General features: G+C 41.0%; 1 protein-coding gene across 1 annotated transcript in view; it reads right to left on the bottom strand.

The window, feature by feature from the left end:
* The window catches only part of akap12b (A kinase (PRKA) anchor protein 12b), a 35,262-nt gene that overhangs the window by 13,130 nt on the left and 5,338 nt on the right, over nucleotides 1-16,794 (bottom strand). Inside the window, exon 2 of the mRNA XM_084031172.1 lies at nucleotides 7,360-7,435. Within this exon, the coding sequence (XP_083887298.1) occupies nucleotides 7,360-7,435 (76 nt within the window). The remainder of the gene's footprint in view (nucleotides 1-7,359; nucleotides 7,436-16,794) is intronic.

Raw genomic sequence — 16,794 nt, 5'->3', positions numbered from 1 at the left:
GTGGAGTGTTTGAAGATCCAAATTTTGTCAGGTTGATGTAAATAAACATATAAAATGATGCACGAAAAAAATGTGCAGCGACATAAAATGAAAGCTTTGTTTCTGAATAAATAATAAATATCTGATCTGAGCATATATATTCAATTAAGAGCTGATACAATTCTGTCAGACAGAGTGGATTTGTGGGAGGGGAACAACCTTAAAGACGGTATATTAGGCTCACTTTAAAATTACATTAGATAAGAGCCAATTAAATAAAATAGGTTTCCATCACAACTCTAAATGAATGGGAGTTTATTTTGTATTTAAACCTCAGTTAAATCAGGATAACACAGGGCCATGTCTGAGGGGGTTAACGCCCCTCATATCTCAGTCAATCAGAAAACGTGCCTGACTTCAGGAATGTTTGAGGAGCGGTCTTCAATGGTTGGGGCGGATGGGGGTTTGGGGTGTCGGGCAGAGGGGCTTTTTGTAGCCTGCAAAGAAGTGAATGACATCATCGGACAGCACAGAAGAAAACGCCTCCTACTCTTCCAAGAACTGGATGGGATGAGGTTAAATAATTGGAGGAAAGGGAAATGAGGCCCGCGAGTGTGAAACTGCCTGAGATCAGAGGGTTTTTTCATTCAATACCTCTCCTTTCATCTCTATTTTTTTTATTTTGTTTTGTTCCTTTCACATCACAATGTTTATCTCCCAAATGCACAGTTCTCTTTACCCCCTTTCCACCATGTTCTCCTATGTCTCTACTATCCTCTGGAGGCCCCATCCCACCCCTCCTCCTGGTTTGTGTGTGGGCTGAAGGGATGGATAAGAATGTCGGGCAGGAAACGCAGTCATTTCTTGACATCACTGTTTCCTCTTCCTTTTTCCCGTTTCCTCGAGTTACACTACATTCTGTACTCTGCAGTCCAACAACCTTTCTGCCTTTACTGGCCGACATTATGTCTGTACACAATGGGATGTGATGAGATGCACACTGTAGATGTGACGTCTGAAAATTGAGTATTTCGTGGGCATCTTTGGTTCGGTTTTGCTGTAAAACAATGGAGGACCATGTTTACGGCTTTCAGCATTGAAGGGGAAAGTGTTGGTTCCCTAAAATCCATCTCATGTTGCATGCAACTGTTAACAATTAAGTCTGAGATCAAGTATGTGTGCTTCTCTGTTACTGTTGATCTTTCTGGTTGTCCAGCTCAATTCCTAAGACAGAAACTGTTTTTAAATTTGGGTATTTGGGTGAAGAGCATAATTTCTTCCAAAGGGTTATGTTTAGCCAGTTTAACCATCTGTTATACTTGCATTCCTGAAATATCTGCACTACAATTTGGCATTCCAGTTGTTGTTATGCATCGTCTTGTCTTTCGACACAGACTGAATTGCGAAAACGTGTATATCTAAATAAGCTCCTCCCAGAGCAGGAAAAGGCCTTGGAAAAGGATTTAAAAAACGAGTCTTAACAGTAAAGAGAAGAGTGAAAAGGACTTATCAGCTTGTCACCTTGACGGTTCTCCGCGATCCACACATATGCTAATGTCAAATGATTGTGTGTATTCAAATGTAGTCTAGAAGCTTTGTATGTACGTAGAATCAGGCTGACTCAATGAGGCTCATCTTGTTTCTGAGCCAAACTAGAGGGTTCCCACTCCCTCCCCAGCTGTGTTTCATGAGAACAATTGATTTTAACCTTCATGCTCTTCCTGGCAGCTTATCCATCATGCTTACCTCAGTCTCATGCATGGCTCTGCTTAGAAATTGGCAGAGGTCCATTAATGTGTGCTTCATCTACCCTCAAAAATGGCTAATCATTGCAAGTCATCTACTCTCAACAGAGTGTTTGAGTCTATTCTTTCATGTAACGGTCAGGGGACATAATGCACTTCCATTTGTTTCCACAACAGTTCTGCTTGTTGAGACTTTTCTTCGAACGAATGTGAGTAACTTAAGGCAGGATGGAGCACAGGAGATCCCTGAACTATCGAGTATCTAGCACCGAGAAGATTACACTTAATTCTTGCATCGGACACGAGTGAAAAATCTCACCTCACTGACACATTCTTGGCACAAATTTGAAAAATGTTATCATTAGTTGCAATGTAAAACTGGCTTATTATAGTATATGGATACCTGCTGCATTGTAACAGGGGCCATAACGCTATTTAAGAAGGAGGAGAAGGAGGGGTGAGACACATTCCTGATCCATTCTCTCAATCCTCCGTGTGCCTGGGGGAGGTTAGGGTTGGAGGAGGGAGATTAGGTTCCCTGATGCCGGGAAAGATGAGAGAGGAGTGCCTGCAGAGACGAGAGGGTCCTGGGGGGTCTAAGAACCCTGGTGCGAGTCTTCCACAAGTTTGACCTTATTAATGTAATTTTGGGCCCTCTGTATCTGGGACACTCCTTTTAATACTCCAAAGAGTTTCAGATGTAGTTTGGTTATCTTAAATGGTTTGGTTGCGACTGGGCTGCCCTCCATACAAAGTGTATGCTGTCGTTAGCATTTAGCTCATCCACTCTCTAGCTTGCTTGACCACCGCTGCACCACTTTCTCTCTCGCCCCCTCAGAGAGGGGCACTTTTGAAAGCTGTGTTAACAAACAGCAACCAGCAACACGACTACATAGTATACCTTTAAATAGTAAAGCTTCAATATTAGCTATACAACAAAACACAATAAAACCATGACAACCATTTATGCAGGTTGAGGGGGGCTGGATATCAGTGTTTTGGTCAGTGCAGTCAGGATTTTTCATTAGCCTGCCATCAGCTGATATGGATATTACTGATGTTGTGGGCTGACAGAATGTACTCATGCTTCATTTAAATAGCTAAAATGTCATTGAGGTTGTTTCTGTTACCAGAAACACAAAGAGCTGCCATTACATTTGAGCAGCAAGGGGGGGGAAATGCTTTCTGTCTGATCAGTTTAGAGGCTGAGGGAGCAGCTGACAAATGACAGCGTTCTAATGGAGTTCTCCTATCCCCTCTTGCCCTGAAGTGTATCCTTCAAGATCCCAGCTCATAACAAATGACTGAATAAAACATGCTGCGCTGATGAACATAATTGAACTACTGGCTGGATAATGATGGATCTTGAGGGAGAGAGGACATTTTAAGCACTCCAATCTAAAACTCTACCTCCCTAACACTTTCCTCGGGGATCACTGACGAGAGAAAATCATTCTGATGTCTTTAAGCAAGTTGATGGACCAGCATCTATACAAATACATTACAATAATACGGTACACACCACAACAGGAGAAAAAAAACACACACGGACATCTCAATAGGAAACCTGTAATGAGTATTGTCAAATGGAATGTAAAAGGAACATGGGCAGAAATCCAAAAGGAACAATCCAGCGGCTGGATTGTGTTATAATGACTGTACGTCCTTATTGGCAGAGATCAGACAGAGCTTAAGTGAAGGGAGAGGTTCCTTCCACAGGCATGATGAACGTTTTGGCAACAAGACCACGTATGTCCCACAAGGCAAGTCTGATTAAGTCCATCCTGGAATGAAATCATGGCCACACACACATGAATACACGCACGTATGCACGCGCGCACACACGCGTGTGTTACACCTCGTAAAAGTTAACACCTGTAACGTTAAAAAAAGAAATAAAACTGTAACAGAGACTTTAAAGAATAATTGCTGACAATTCATGACACACCAGGGATCTGTCGGACGTTTTGACCTTTTTGGGGTTTGTAGTACAATCTGACACACTGTACAAAAGTGGGTTGCAACTACTACTTGTTTTCATTTTTGATTAATACATCTGCACTGACTACATTTATTGTTTTGTCTGTAATATGTCACAAACTGTTCATTACAAGCTCCCATACCCTAAGCCTTCCAGAGAGTGGAAAAACCTAAAGGGATTTGATTTTGAATGATACGACAAAGAAATGTTGCAAAACACAGGGCAGTTTTATTTGCTAACCAAATTAAACTGCTCCCATACCCTAAGCCTTCCAGAGAGTGGAAAAACCTAAAGGGATTTGATTTTGAATGATACGACAAAGAAATGTTGCAAAACACAGGGCAGTTTTATTTGCTAACCAAATTAAATTTGTTCAAGCACAAACACAGCGAGTGACACTTGGGTTCCCCGTTCTTTTGGACCTACAACTTACAGTTTTTGACACTGACCCGTACACCAACTCCAATGAATTAACTCCCTGAATTGATTTACTATGGTGGACCGCACCCATCTGGTCCGTTGTGTAGGATGACACAAGCAGACGTGCAGGATTTGACCTATGAACGATTGGCAGCGCTCCTACAAATAAACACAAACTGCAGTGAAACATGAACACATGAATACAGTCAGCATTCTCTCTCCGTCTCAAGCCTTCCAGGAAACTTCATCTGTCTTCTCTTAGCGTCTGTGAGCCATCAGGGAGGGACCGTCAATGCTCTAGCCAGTGAATTACATCAGCTATGATGTCAGTTTTTGGGCCCCCACTGCACCTCATGCACCAACACCCCTGAAACTAGCAACCCAAACACAGATGCAGGCTTAAGTATGCACATCTACAGTAACAACAGATCGTCTAATGTTAAATAAACCAGCATTGTCTTTAATGTGCATGATTTCCTGCTGTACACAACAAGAAATCTAGTCAGAGACGGGTTCTTTTTATTCATGCACTTTCTTATAGGCCGAAGCAATAGGTGGCTGCATCATTCATGGATGACTGTGTGTTAACATCTGTCTCTTTTACCCCATCTATATTTACTCCTCCCTTCTCTAGTTGTTGCTTTCCTCTCTCTTCTCTTTCGCAAAGAAAGATTTCCCAAAACTCCACTTCCATGAAATATTTATTCAGTTCCTTTCAGTCTAATAACTTGGTGTAAACTCTGCATTCCTAAGCCTCAGCTCTCCTTCCTGGGCTTTCTTAGCCCATCTGGCATCCAAAGAAGGAACAGACTTTGATAATGATTTTCAATCAGTATCTGAGCCAGTTTGTTTGCCATTTTATGCAAAAACGAGGGCTAGCTGATTCAGTGTTTGTATTCACTAAAGGGGTCGACGACTGACGGAGGCATTGGGAAATATAACTCCACACCATCCTCATACTTTATCTTTAAACAAATACTGTCAGTTAAGTAATTAAGCATTCTATGAGAGATGATAAAGTAAAATATTTTTGCTGCAATGATATACCTGCTCTGTATAGAGTTTTTCCACTACTTTTTTATTTGTCCCTGCAATTCAGACATCAAAAATAAACTTTGAACCAACAGGTATTGCCTTTTTAAGGAGAGTTAAGTGTATCAAGTTGCCACAATACTTTAAACATGAGTGTGAGTTGTCATGTTATTGAGATTGGTGTATGATGTGTTTGGGTGTGGCGTTTCACCATCGGGTGACTTCAAACCGTAAACACTCTGGTGCACCTGATAGAGAGATAACAGTTGTGTGTTCGTGTATGCCTGTGTGTGCACATGCATGTGTGTGTTCGCTCACGTTTCAGTCTTTTGATCTGCAGCCTGTCTTTTGTTGTTTTTCGTTGTTATCAGAGAGATTCCCCTTCTCTTCCTGTCTCCCACAATGCATTTCTCTCTTTATCAGGCTGCACAAGAGGTAGAGAAGTCCTGGGATGTAAAACCCCTCCATACCTTCCACTTCCCTATCTCGTCTCTTTTTTCCCAAATGTGTATCTCCCTTCCTTTCACTCCCCTGCTCTCCTTTAATCTTTAGCCTTGAAATTATTCCCAAACTCAGTTGTTTGTCTCCAGTTTTTTGTTCTTTTGCTATAGAGAACACCAGGTTCTATAAAGGCATTATCATGTCAGATGGTTGGTTCATTGGTAGGTCAGTTCAGACTTCAAGGATCTCCTCGCATCCCAGTTTAATCAGGTAGAGCAGGGTGACTATTTTTAAAACCCAAATGGATCTCAGCAGTTCCACCATGTGGTGCGGCATTATCATCTTGAAGGAAAACGTCTTTTTTTTTAGCAAGAAGAAGAGTGTGAACAGTGACACATATTGCCTTTTTGTGTTCAAAAGGTTTGCTTATATTAACCTGAAGACAATAGGACTTGGTTTTGTGTACATGAAAGCATATGGTCTGCAGATTCTACCTGTGTATCCCTCAGCACATGGTCTGAGAATTCCTGACTCCCTTTTTTTCTGTTCTACACCATAACTCATTCCTAATTAACTTACAGTACATGTCCACAGAAGCAACAATTTCAACAACCAAATTACCCTCCGTTAGTTGACATGCCACATCAACCCATATGCTCTGTATTTCTGCGATGAAAAGGTATTGAGTTACTCTATAAACGGACAGAATCGCTTCATTAAATAGCTTATTAAATTGGTTATTTGACAGAGTGGTATGTGACATATCTCTGTGTTTTAAGTAGTATAGGGTTACTCCTTCCCCTGGGCCATAACATATTATAAAGTGTGCAGGTTGCTTTGTGCGAGGCCCAGGTCATGGCCTGCTAAATATTTAGGGAGGGTGCACAGGCCCCTGCAGCCCTCCCAGATTGAGGGAGACACGATAGAAATGGCAAAGAAAATAAACAAACGCAGCTCTGGAGATAGGAGGGCGCTGCAGGAGATGGACAGGGCGGATTGGTGCACATGTTAATTTAAGTGGCAGAAATCATTTTTTCCTACTTTATAAGAACGATGCTTTGACTTTATCTATTAAACTATAAATGAGGCCTACTTCTGGGGTCAATAGATTATACTAGTATACTACTATAACATATGTATTTCAAACATTCTTTTCAAAGACATTGGAAGAGATAACATAAGCACACAAGCAAACATTGATGAGTTAAGGAATAGTGAGAAACAGGTTAGCGTTTATGTACATAGTGTGTGTGTGTGTGTGTGTGTGTGTGTGTGTCTGTGTGTGTGTGTCTGTGTGTGTGTGTGTGTGTGTGTGTGTGTGTGTGGCGCACCTATGTGAAAAGCCCACGTAGGTGTCCTCTATGTGTTGACAAAGGGATTAGTTAGGGATCAAGTAAATCTGGCAGAGCCATGAAGACATATCTCTCTCTCTCTCTCACACACACACACACACACACACACACACACACACACACACACACACACACACACACACACACACACACACACACACACACACACACACACACACACACACACACACACACACACACACATACACACATACACAGACAACTGACCCCACACAAACAAGCTTACCTTTGGCTACTGCTGCAGAAACAATACAAAATCCCAGACACAAACACACACAAACATCACATTACCCCAGTGACAACAGGAACATCACCCAAAGCCACACACTGTAAAAAAAACAAAAAAAAACAGTATTGACAGCACAGACAAACACACATATACACACACCTTCTGCCAGCGTGTGGTCCTCTGAGTGTCCATTGAGACTGGTCATGCTGGAAATTTGCCCATTTTTCTCCAAGAGCTGAAAAAGACACAGGGAGAAAAGACCCTCTGAGTAAAGTATTTTCAATCAAAATGTTTTTAAAAATGCATTAGTATATACAGGGATAAATGGGTGCTCTGTTGTTTTGGAGGAATACTTTCATTTTGGGAAAAACTTTCATTCCCTTTTTTATGAAGAAGAATACAATGAGAAGATTTATACAACTCTCATATCTTTCTTTCATATATATTTCATATATATTTCATATAGACCCATTATGTTTTATGATCAGTGAAGCAGCCTGCCAGGACGCTATTAAATCCTTAACGGGTGCCACTATGATACACATCCTTATTTTTCAAGATTATTTTTGGGCATTTTTCGCCTTAATGGGACTGTGGCAAAGAGGCATAGTGTGTTAAGGAGTAAATAACACACAGCCTGGCTCACAGCACCTTATCAGTGGATCTGGGTCCTTTTTCTGGTAGTAACCAGTTCCGACTGACAGCCGTACAATGCCAGGCAGGCCAGAGCTTTGTCTCCAGGCCAGGGCAGAGAGGGAACCAGAGCCTCCCTACAGAGCTGCTAATCTAACTAATGGACAATTCAGGCTCCATTCCCATCAGCCCAAACTCCTCCAGGAAAGCCCTGAAAAATGACACCACAGAAGAGAGACTCTGCTCAGGGACAGGTGGGGAGGGACGTACTACAAGATGAGAAAAAGAAAGTGAGAGGTGGTTTACGGAGGAGGAGGGAGGGAGGGAGGACTGATCATCAGGTGGCGATCTGTCAGAACTAACATTTGGGTGCAGCTACTTTTTAAGTCCAACAACTATTATCACAAATGTCTTGGATGCACAAATCTCTGATTTAATTTGCATTGGCTTTCCAATCTGTCCTCTCCCACAAAGCAGGAAACAGAAATTGACAACCTCAATGTTAGGGACTGCACTGTTTCACCAAACATGCAAGCTCCAACTTCACAACATGAGATAATCACCACGCCCTTTCATTTGTACACATTTGATCTCATCTAAAACGAACCATACAGCCCATGCTGTCACTATTTGAGATATGCATGCATGAATGCTATGCAAGTAAAGTCTTTACACCCACCCACACATACACACACAGGACCAAGGTGCTGTCATTTTGTCCTTTTAAAGCCATCGTGACCTCTGATCAGCTGACCTCCAGACCTGCTACCTCGTCCTCCTCGTGACTGGCATTCCCAGCATTCCTTGACTTCAGCCCACCTCCCCCAAATGGTCACCCTTTGACCACCTCCGTCCCCAAGTTACCTCACAAGCTTCCTCTGACCCTATCAAAATGCCACTCCTTCTAGCCATGACAAGAATGCTGCTGCTATTTTCTCACCGCAGCAAGTGTAAGACTCGGGATAAATTCTTGAATGAACAAGCCTCTTTAGACATAACATAGACCAGGAAACTCAACGCAGGACCCCTGGGAAATGCTTGAATTATGTGTAGTCTAACAAATTGTCTCAGGTGAGGTCAACTTGCTGTGAAAGACCACAAGTTGGAAAATGAATATTTGATTGTGTTTTGTTTACATGTCTATTGTGATTGTGACAATTCTCTAAATTCTGATCTGTAATCAGCTGAGAAAGGGTAGGATTGCATAGGAAGGATGTCGTATCCCACCCATATAGAAATGACTGAGAGTGAATGTTAGTATAAGAATTGAGGTTTCAGTGAACTGAAACTGAACTGACCCAAAACCTGATATGCACTGCGTTGCCCGAGCTGCTCTGAATTCCTTTTACTGCCAGTTGTGCATTTTTTGACGTCTGCTCGGTTAACGTGGTCTGCCACAAAGACCTAAAGACAGACTTAGACCTGCTGGTCAAAAAACAAAACATCTCCTAAACAAAACAACAGCGGGGAAAAAGCATTGTTTTTTTCTGTCTGGTTTTCTGTGTAGTGTCTTCTGATTGGAAAACATGTAAACAGCCTTATCCTTATCCACCATTCAGACTTATAAATAACTGCTATAATTTGTTTAATCCAATTTTTTAAATCAAATCGAAATTGCAATTAGTGGCAGACAGGAAAAGCTGAACTGGAAAAAGACAGATACTTGTTATTAACAAGAATAAGGCTGGTGTTTATAATACATATTCTTCTTTTGGTAACAAATAGATAGAAACGACCAACACAATGATTGAATCCTACTGGCTGTGTAGCAAATTTCAACATTCAATTGTGCCATTGAGCTCCACAAACTATTAAAAACACATCAATGAGCTACACTGTTGCACTGGATGACATGTTAATGATGAACAAGGGTACTGTAGGGGTACTTTCACAAACTTAAACAGACTTATCATATGTTGCTTCTTCACACGGAAGTGATGTGTGAAATGTTATTAAATGGCAAAAGAAAATACTTCAAAGTCTAATTAGTCAGTCCAATTTGTGCAACTCGTTCCCATCTGATTGCCCACAATGAAAACGACATGCAATTTCCATTGGAAAGCTTATAATGTCTCCTTTGGCAATTTTCTGTGATCTTTTCTCTGACTTTACTGCTCGTTTTCCCTTCACGTTCATCCTGAATTTATCATTGTTTCTTTTTTTCTCTCACACAGTTTTATATATCTCTCATTTATTTCTTGGCTGCACCTCTGCACTCCAGGAGAGAGAGACGACCCTCTGTCTCCTAAATCCTGCCATCAGAGGAGATTTATATCCCTTAGAGCAAACACAGAATGCAGGAGGAGGGGGTTAATGGAAAAGAAGAAGGTGACGCAGCTGGCAAATAACATCTCAAACCTGGGTCTCTTGTCTCCGTAGAGGCAGAGAAAAGAGGTTAAACTAATGTGAAAAAGTGCTTTAGAGACCTTTGTTTAAATCGGATCCACTCAAATAAAATTGAAGAGGTTTGTCTTTTTGTGGCTGAAATGGACTTGGACTTGATTTGATTCATTACATTTTGAAGCTCAGTAGTGATGTATAAAAGTTATTGTCGAGATGGTTTTAAATACAGAGTTCATGCAACACGAGTAGTGGATACATGTAGCTATTATTGGATAAAATCCTTGTAGAAATAAGCAGATATCAGATACAGTTGACCACAAAACTTTCTGTCCAATAATGATGAAGTGAAAGAGCGGTCATAAATTCACTCCATGTGGCCAACGTGGTCATTGTGTGTCCAGTAAGAAGCAAGAAGCTGCTGGGAATGCACTTGGAAGAAAACGTGACCATTTATTACTGCTTTAAAAGTTTCTTAAACTTTTAACCTGCACATAAAACGCACATTAAGTGACGCTCTCTCAGTGAAGGGCTTTCAGAAACAGGAGCAATCGCACTAGGATTATTCCCAAGTGAACATATGTACACACAAGCAATCTCGCAGTAGGAGATAATAGGCTTAAATACTCTCTGTGGGGTCGTATATTGTACGTGACGGTTAACCTCCCGACCTCTGACCTCTGAGGTGTGGACAGAGTCTCGGAGCAGACGAAAGGAGGATGACGCCATTGGAGAGGGAGACTGGGATAGAGGAAAGATAAAGGCAGAGGAGGAGTCAGAGGAGGCCAAAGCAGAGATTCAAAGATAGAAAGAGAGGAAAGATGAGAAACAGAGCCAAGAAAATAGGAATTAAAGAATGTAGTCCGAGGAAAGTAGTTCTATTTTAATGTTTTATTATGTTCAATCAGCCTGTTGGAGCGCATACATTAGGGTTATTGAGTTTTCACCCAGATTTCAAACCATTGTTGTATCCTCAACGACAACAGGATGCCATTCCCTGCAGTTTACTGAAAACTAAAACCCAACTTGTCGTTTTTATGTTTCAGCTGTTGTACAGACTAAACAAACAGGATTTGGGAATGTGTATACTTTAGGGCAGAGCAAGGCTAGCTGTTTCCCTCCCACCAGTCTATATGGTAAGTTTAACTAATGAGCTGCTGGCTGTAGCTTATTTACTGTACAGACAAGAGAGAAATAAGAAAGCAAATATTTCCCAAAATGTTATATTCCAGTAAATACCACATTTGTATAGCAAGTCCTTTCTATAAATTAAGGAGGGCATTTAGTAAAGTATTTTTCGTTTTAACTCTCTCCCGTGGATGATGTATTGCCTGTAGCTGTATAAGAGAGTAAATTTAACCAACTTGAATATCATCTTAAAAAATCAAATCCTGATTAACTATACCAATAAGCGCCTTTAAGCAGGTTAAATAAATTGGGAGAGGTATTGTCCTATAAATATTTCACCTTAGTCTAATGGGAGGTTACAGGGGCCTGTGTGACCATCATATCCGTCTCCCTCTCCCTTCATGTCTCTTCGCCCTGCCAGCCCCCAATCTATTATCCCTGACCCCCACATTCAGTACATACCAAAGATCAAAGCCTGACAAGTGCCCCAAAGAGCACTCTCACTGTTTCCACAATCCTTTCACTCAGGTGCTCTGACAGTGAATACCTGTGCTTCTGTGTGTGAGCATGTTTGCGGAGTCCAAAGCGGTTTAAAAGTGGAATAAAGAAGCATGGAATGTCAGGTTCTGGATCACCAAATAATTAGCATAAAGACTGTCATTCTCTGTTGAAGACATGCTCTTGTAAAAAAAACAGATTCTTGGGTAATTTGTTCAAGTTAAATTAACAGTAATGCCTCAAACATTTGGATGGGGCCAAATCTGAATAAACCAAGTCATGTTCATATATTGCAGATTTACAATGAAATAAGCATCTCTTCTTTTCTTTCTTGCTATCTATCTGTCATTCCAGTTGTCACGTCCACTTATGCTATATACAGAGCAATTTTGACCGTGTGATTTTATTTATGGTGGCTTTCAGGAAGGCATCCGTTATAATAAACCTGTCAACTCGTCACTTGCAAACACACAGACACAAGCTGGATACGGAATAATTCCAACACTCCCTGTGTTTGTGTCCAAAAGTGAGGTTGCCAATTCTTCTAATGGTTTATCTTTAAATGGATGGAAGATCCATTCAGTCTGGTGTTTGGCTGAAAGTAAAAAAACTGTACTGCAATTCATGACCAAAAATGCAATTTACCCGATCAGGATTAGATTACTCAAACTTAGTAATATGTCGGTTTTTAAAATAGTTTTGGCTTTGACCACATTGAAGTCACAAGAAGGTCGACAAAGTTGTTAGCTTCCATTACCCTGTGAGGGAACACAAGCACAATATTTCACGGCAATTCAGTTTTTGAGACATTTCACCAACAGACATCGCTAGAGACATGCCGCTGTATGCCTTGAACACTAATAATGAGGCCTATGCACTGAAAGAAGTCACTCACAGATGATGTGGTCCATTACTTCTTAACCCTGGAAATCGCATCAGGGTGTTTGACTGTCAGCTGTATTTGATTTCAGCCTGGTTCACAGGCATGACGTGAGAAGAGAACCCGAGGGAAACTGAATTAGATAAATAAAACTGCAGAAGGATAGAACGACTCATGTGTGTGTTTGTGTGAGAAAGGAAGAGGCAGAGTAGAAACAAAGAAATGCAAACCAAAAGAGTGAGTGACCCTAAAGAGTCACACACCTGTTATCTGCCATATTAGGACAACAGATCAAACCAGGTTGTCCTCCTCTACCTACATCAGTGCATCACTAACCCTTCAACCCGGGGTCTCTATACCTCCCACAATTTGTCTGTTTTTCATCACCCCCATCCCTTCATCTGTGCGGCTGCTACACTTGAACAGCAAACGGAGCCAAACAACAACAACAGCCTGCGTGGTCGCAGGAAAGACCCCCCAGGACACGATCATAATCAGGCCACACTGGCCAGCGTTTGACCCCAGTGGCCTGCCTCTCTAACTGGGTTGAAATAACAATTCCACCCCTCTTGCTGACCCTCCTGTCACGAATCTCTAAATATCACTGAGCCCCGATAAGCATCTGAGCTCCAGACTCATATGTGAGAAAAGAAGATGACTAGCGAGAGAGGGTGTCTGGAATGCATGCAAGCGTTTTAAACATGGCTTTAATTAGTGAGACATTTAAACCAGACTGTTATTTCTGGCTTTAGGCCTCAAATTGCTTTTAGATTATTGCCCTTCTAATGTCTATATGTTCTACGATTTGGCACAGAAACAACATTCAGGGTCAAATACGTCACTAGCTATCCAAACTGTTTGAAGAACAGTCTCCAAAGTAAGGTATTTTTTGCACAAGAAGCTAAGAAACAGTGGCAAGAAGTACATAAAATTAAGTCCAAATTACAATAAAAGAAATAAAAAGACTTCACAGCTGCAGCACATTTCACATTTCATTTCACATTTATCTGTTAATGTGCAAAGCCAATTCTATATTTATATTTGGTTGCTTTTTTGGTTATAAAATCATGTTACTAAACTAGCTAATTCAAGTTTGTGTTGGAAGTTGAAGGTCCAGGTTCGGTTTTATCATCCTGGAATAATGAAATTATTGGAAATAAAACAGACGACACAGACACACACTGCCTCTCTGACGAATGCAAGACATGAGGAATTCAAAGAAGATCCACATTGCATGTTTTTATCAAAGTTTACTCACGTGCTGCTGGCTGCCATTTGATTTTAACACAGTTAAAAGAGACATGTGAATGGGTTTTAAATAGAACTGTGTTTTCTTGAAAGAATACAACCAACTCCTCAGTGTTGTTCTCCTTGTCTCATTACTTTATTTGTCTGCTTAGTGGAGCAGGAATAGTATGGGCTTTAGTCCACTAATGCAATTATCTAATCTAAACTAGAATTACCGCCTTGCCGTTGTATGCCAACGTTAGAGTTTAAACTGTCCAAAAATCTCACCACAATTTATCCAATTAGACATTTGTACAAAACGGTCATAATTAACATATTCATTCTTCAGTCAAGGTGTTTTGTCAGGTGACCAGTGACCAAAGTGCCCTTTCAACACCAAATTTCAATGAGTTCAGCTTCGAGTCCGAGTGGATGTTTGTGCCAAATGTTATCAAAGGTATTGTGCTCACGAGAATGGGGACAGACGGACCTGAAAACATAATGTTGTCGCACAGAGGCATAAAAATGGGAACGGCTTAATCACAAACAGGGCATGATATCTTTTCTCAATACATCATGCAGATTTATGAAAGCATGTAAGCTTATGAAAGCTGTTATTGCATGAGCAGCTTCTCAGGGAAAAACTGTACTGTAGAATTTTGGGATGTAGTTTATGGAAAATGAGTTCCTTTAATCTCCATTTTAATGATGGAGTGAAAAGTTGTGTGCAGTTTAAAACGACACTTCCGTTCAAATGAGTAAACAGTGCCCTCCCCATTTACTGTACTGTATGTTTCTAATTATCCAGAGACATAATTGGGGATCATAAGATGTGACTCTCAGATGCCTAATGCAAAGGTACAGTTTTACTTTGTGAGGTCAGTCACCACTCATCCAATTACACTTGGAATGTGTTTTTCTTTTAGTACAATGAAGTTTCATGTTTTGTAGTTTTGGATAAAACTTCTTCATGCACAAATTTACACAGCAAAAGTACTTGTATATAATGTTATTAAAAGTCACCATATTATACAGCAGAATGGCCCGTCAGTGTTATTTTTCTCTATATTATATAGATGGTATATTATTTTGATGCATTTACATTTAAGCATCATTACATGGTTAATTTCAACTACTTCATAGATGGCTTATTAGTTTACTTTACAGTAGCACAAACATAATATTCTACATCCTCATTACAGATCATAATCTGCAAAGTAATACTAACCATGGCTCTCAGACAAATAATAAAAATTACAATGTGGTGGATTAGATGCATAAAGCGGTATAAAATGAATGAATGCTGAAGTAAACCTGAACTAGAGTACGTTTCCACTGCTACTGTATGTTTTTCAGGTCAGTGGGTTTCTATTTGTCGGAGATTGTGATATACGAGTGTTTGGTCAATACAGTAAATCTCAGGCCCCTCAGCTGTAGAGATTAGAGCGGCAGCTGCACTGAGGCTATGATTCACAGTTTGTCCTTCAAATGCTCCGACTCGCACCACACACACACACACACACACACACACACACACACACACACACACACACACACACACACACACACACACACACACACACACACACACACACACACACACACACACACACACACACACACACACACACACACACACACACACACACCTTCCACTGTGCTCTGTGAAGCAGTTCTTGCTGCATCAGGACCAGAGCTGATGAAAAATGGATGTGGAAGAAAAAGAGCAACAGAAGGCAGCGAGAGAGGTGAATGAGTTTGTGAAAGAGGGGACGAGCAAACCTCTTACAGTCCTAAATAAAATACCTTATGTGAGCCAACAATGTTTGGGAGAAGGCTATTTAGCTCTCTCTGTCCATCCACTTACACTTTTAATGTGTCTTATATCCGGGTAACATTCAAGTGTAACTTGCCTTTGACTACAATGCAATTCAAGGAATGCCACAATTCAGTCCAACCTTGGGGGTCCTACATGCATGCCACACCCATTTTCTTTTCGTTCTGCTGAGAGTGGCGCCAGGTAAGAAAATGCTCATAGAAGACGATCTAGATGGACCCATTTTGTCATTTATGTACAGTATATACTCTTGTTGGGCATTTACACTGTATACAACAGGGTTTTTATTGTAACTAATGTTACACAAAATGGATAAACTTGGTGCTGTGCCACTCTTGTTTTCACAGAGTGCAGAGCAAAGAGCTGACAAAAAGATGAATCATGGAGCTAAAATAGATGAGGGCGAAAGAAAGTAGAGGCAAGATGGGTGAGCAAGTCCACAGAGGCTCGTGATGTAATGGAGGTAAGAGGGGCTATTTTGAGCGCAGTGTCACCGTGGATGACTTGGCACAGACTTCAACGAACATGCAAAAACCATAAGACTCTTCATGTCTCATCAGTTCCAACTTATAAAGATTGATAAGGAAGCCAATATCTTTATCTGAAATGGAAATCAGCCAACAGTCCACACAGAGGATGGGACAGGTAGTGGCTCATACCTAAGATATTAGTGGCACCATTCTCTGTGACAAACAAAGTCATTACCCCGTGATCACATTGTGTGCATGATCACAATCTTAATAATACCAGGAGACATAACCTCATTTATTATTGGAATCTGAGGGACTTCCCTGCTGCATGAGAACACAAAATAAAACGACCAAACTGGCGAAGCCATAAAAAAAACGGCAACATTATAAGATGCTGATATGGCAGAGTCTTCCGGTCATCCAATGATTGATTGGGACAGAGTACCTCTAATGGTCCCTTTGAGGCGGTGAACAGGCCACGCCCGGCTGGCCAGACCTCATATATTCAACAGCACATGACTGTGACAGGACAATGCTTCTCAGGGAGGAACTCCCTTCCTCACACCTCCACCATCAATACT

This window comes from Eutrigla gurnardus, assembly GCF_963514095.1.
Source record: "Eutrigla gurnardus genome assembly, chromosome: 16".
NCBI classification, from domain to species: domain Eukaryota; kingdom Metazoa; phylum Chordata; class Actinopteri; order Perciformes; family Triglidae; genus Eutrigla; species Eutrigla gurnardus.
Note: the sequence above shows the minus strand (reverse complement) of the source record. Positions and strands in the feature narration are given on the sequence as shown.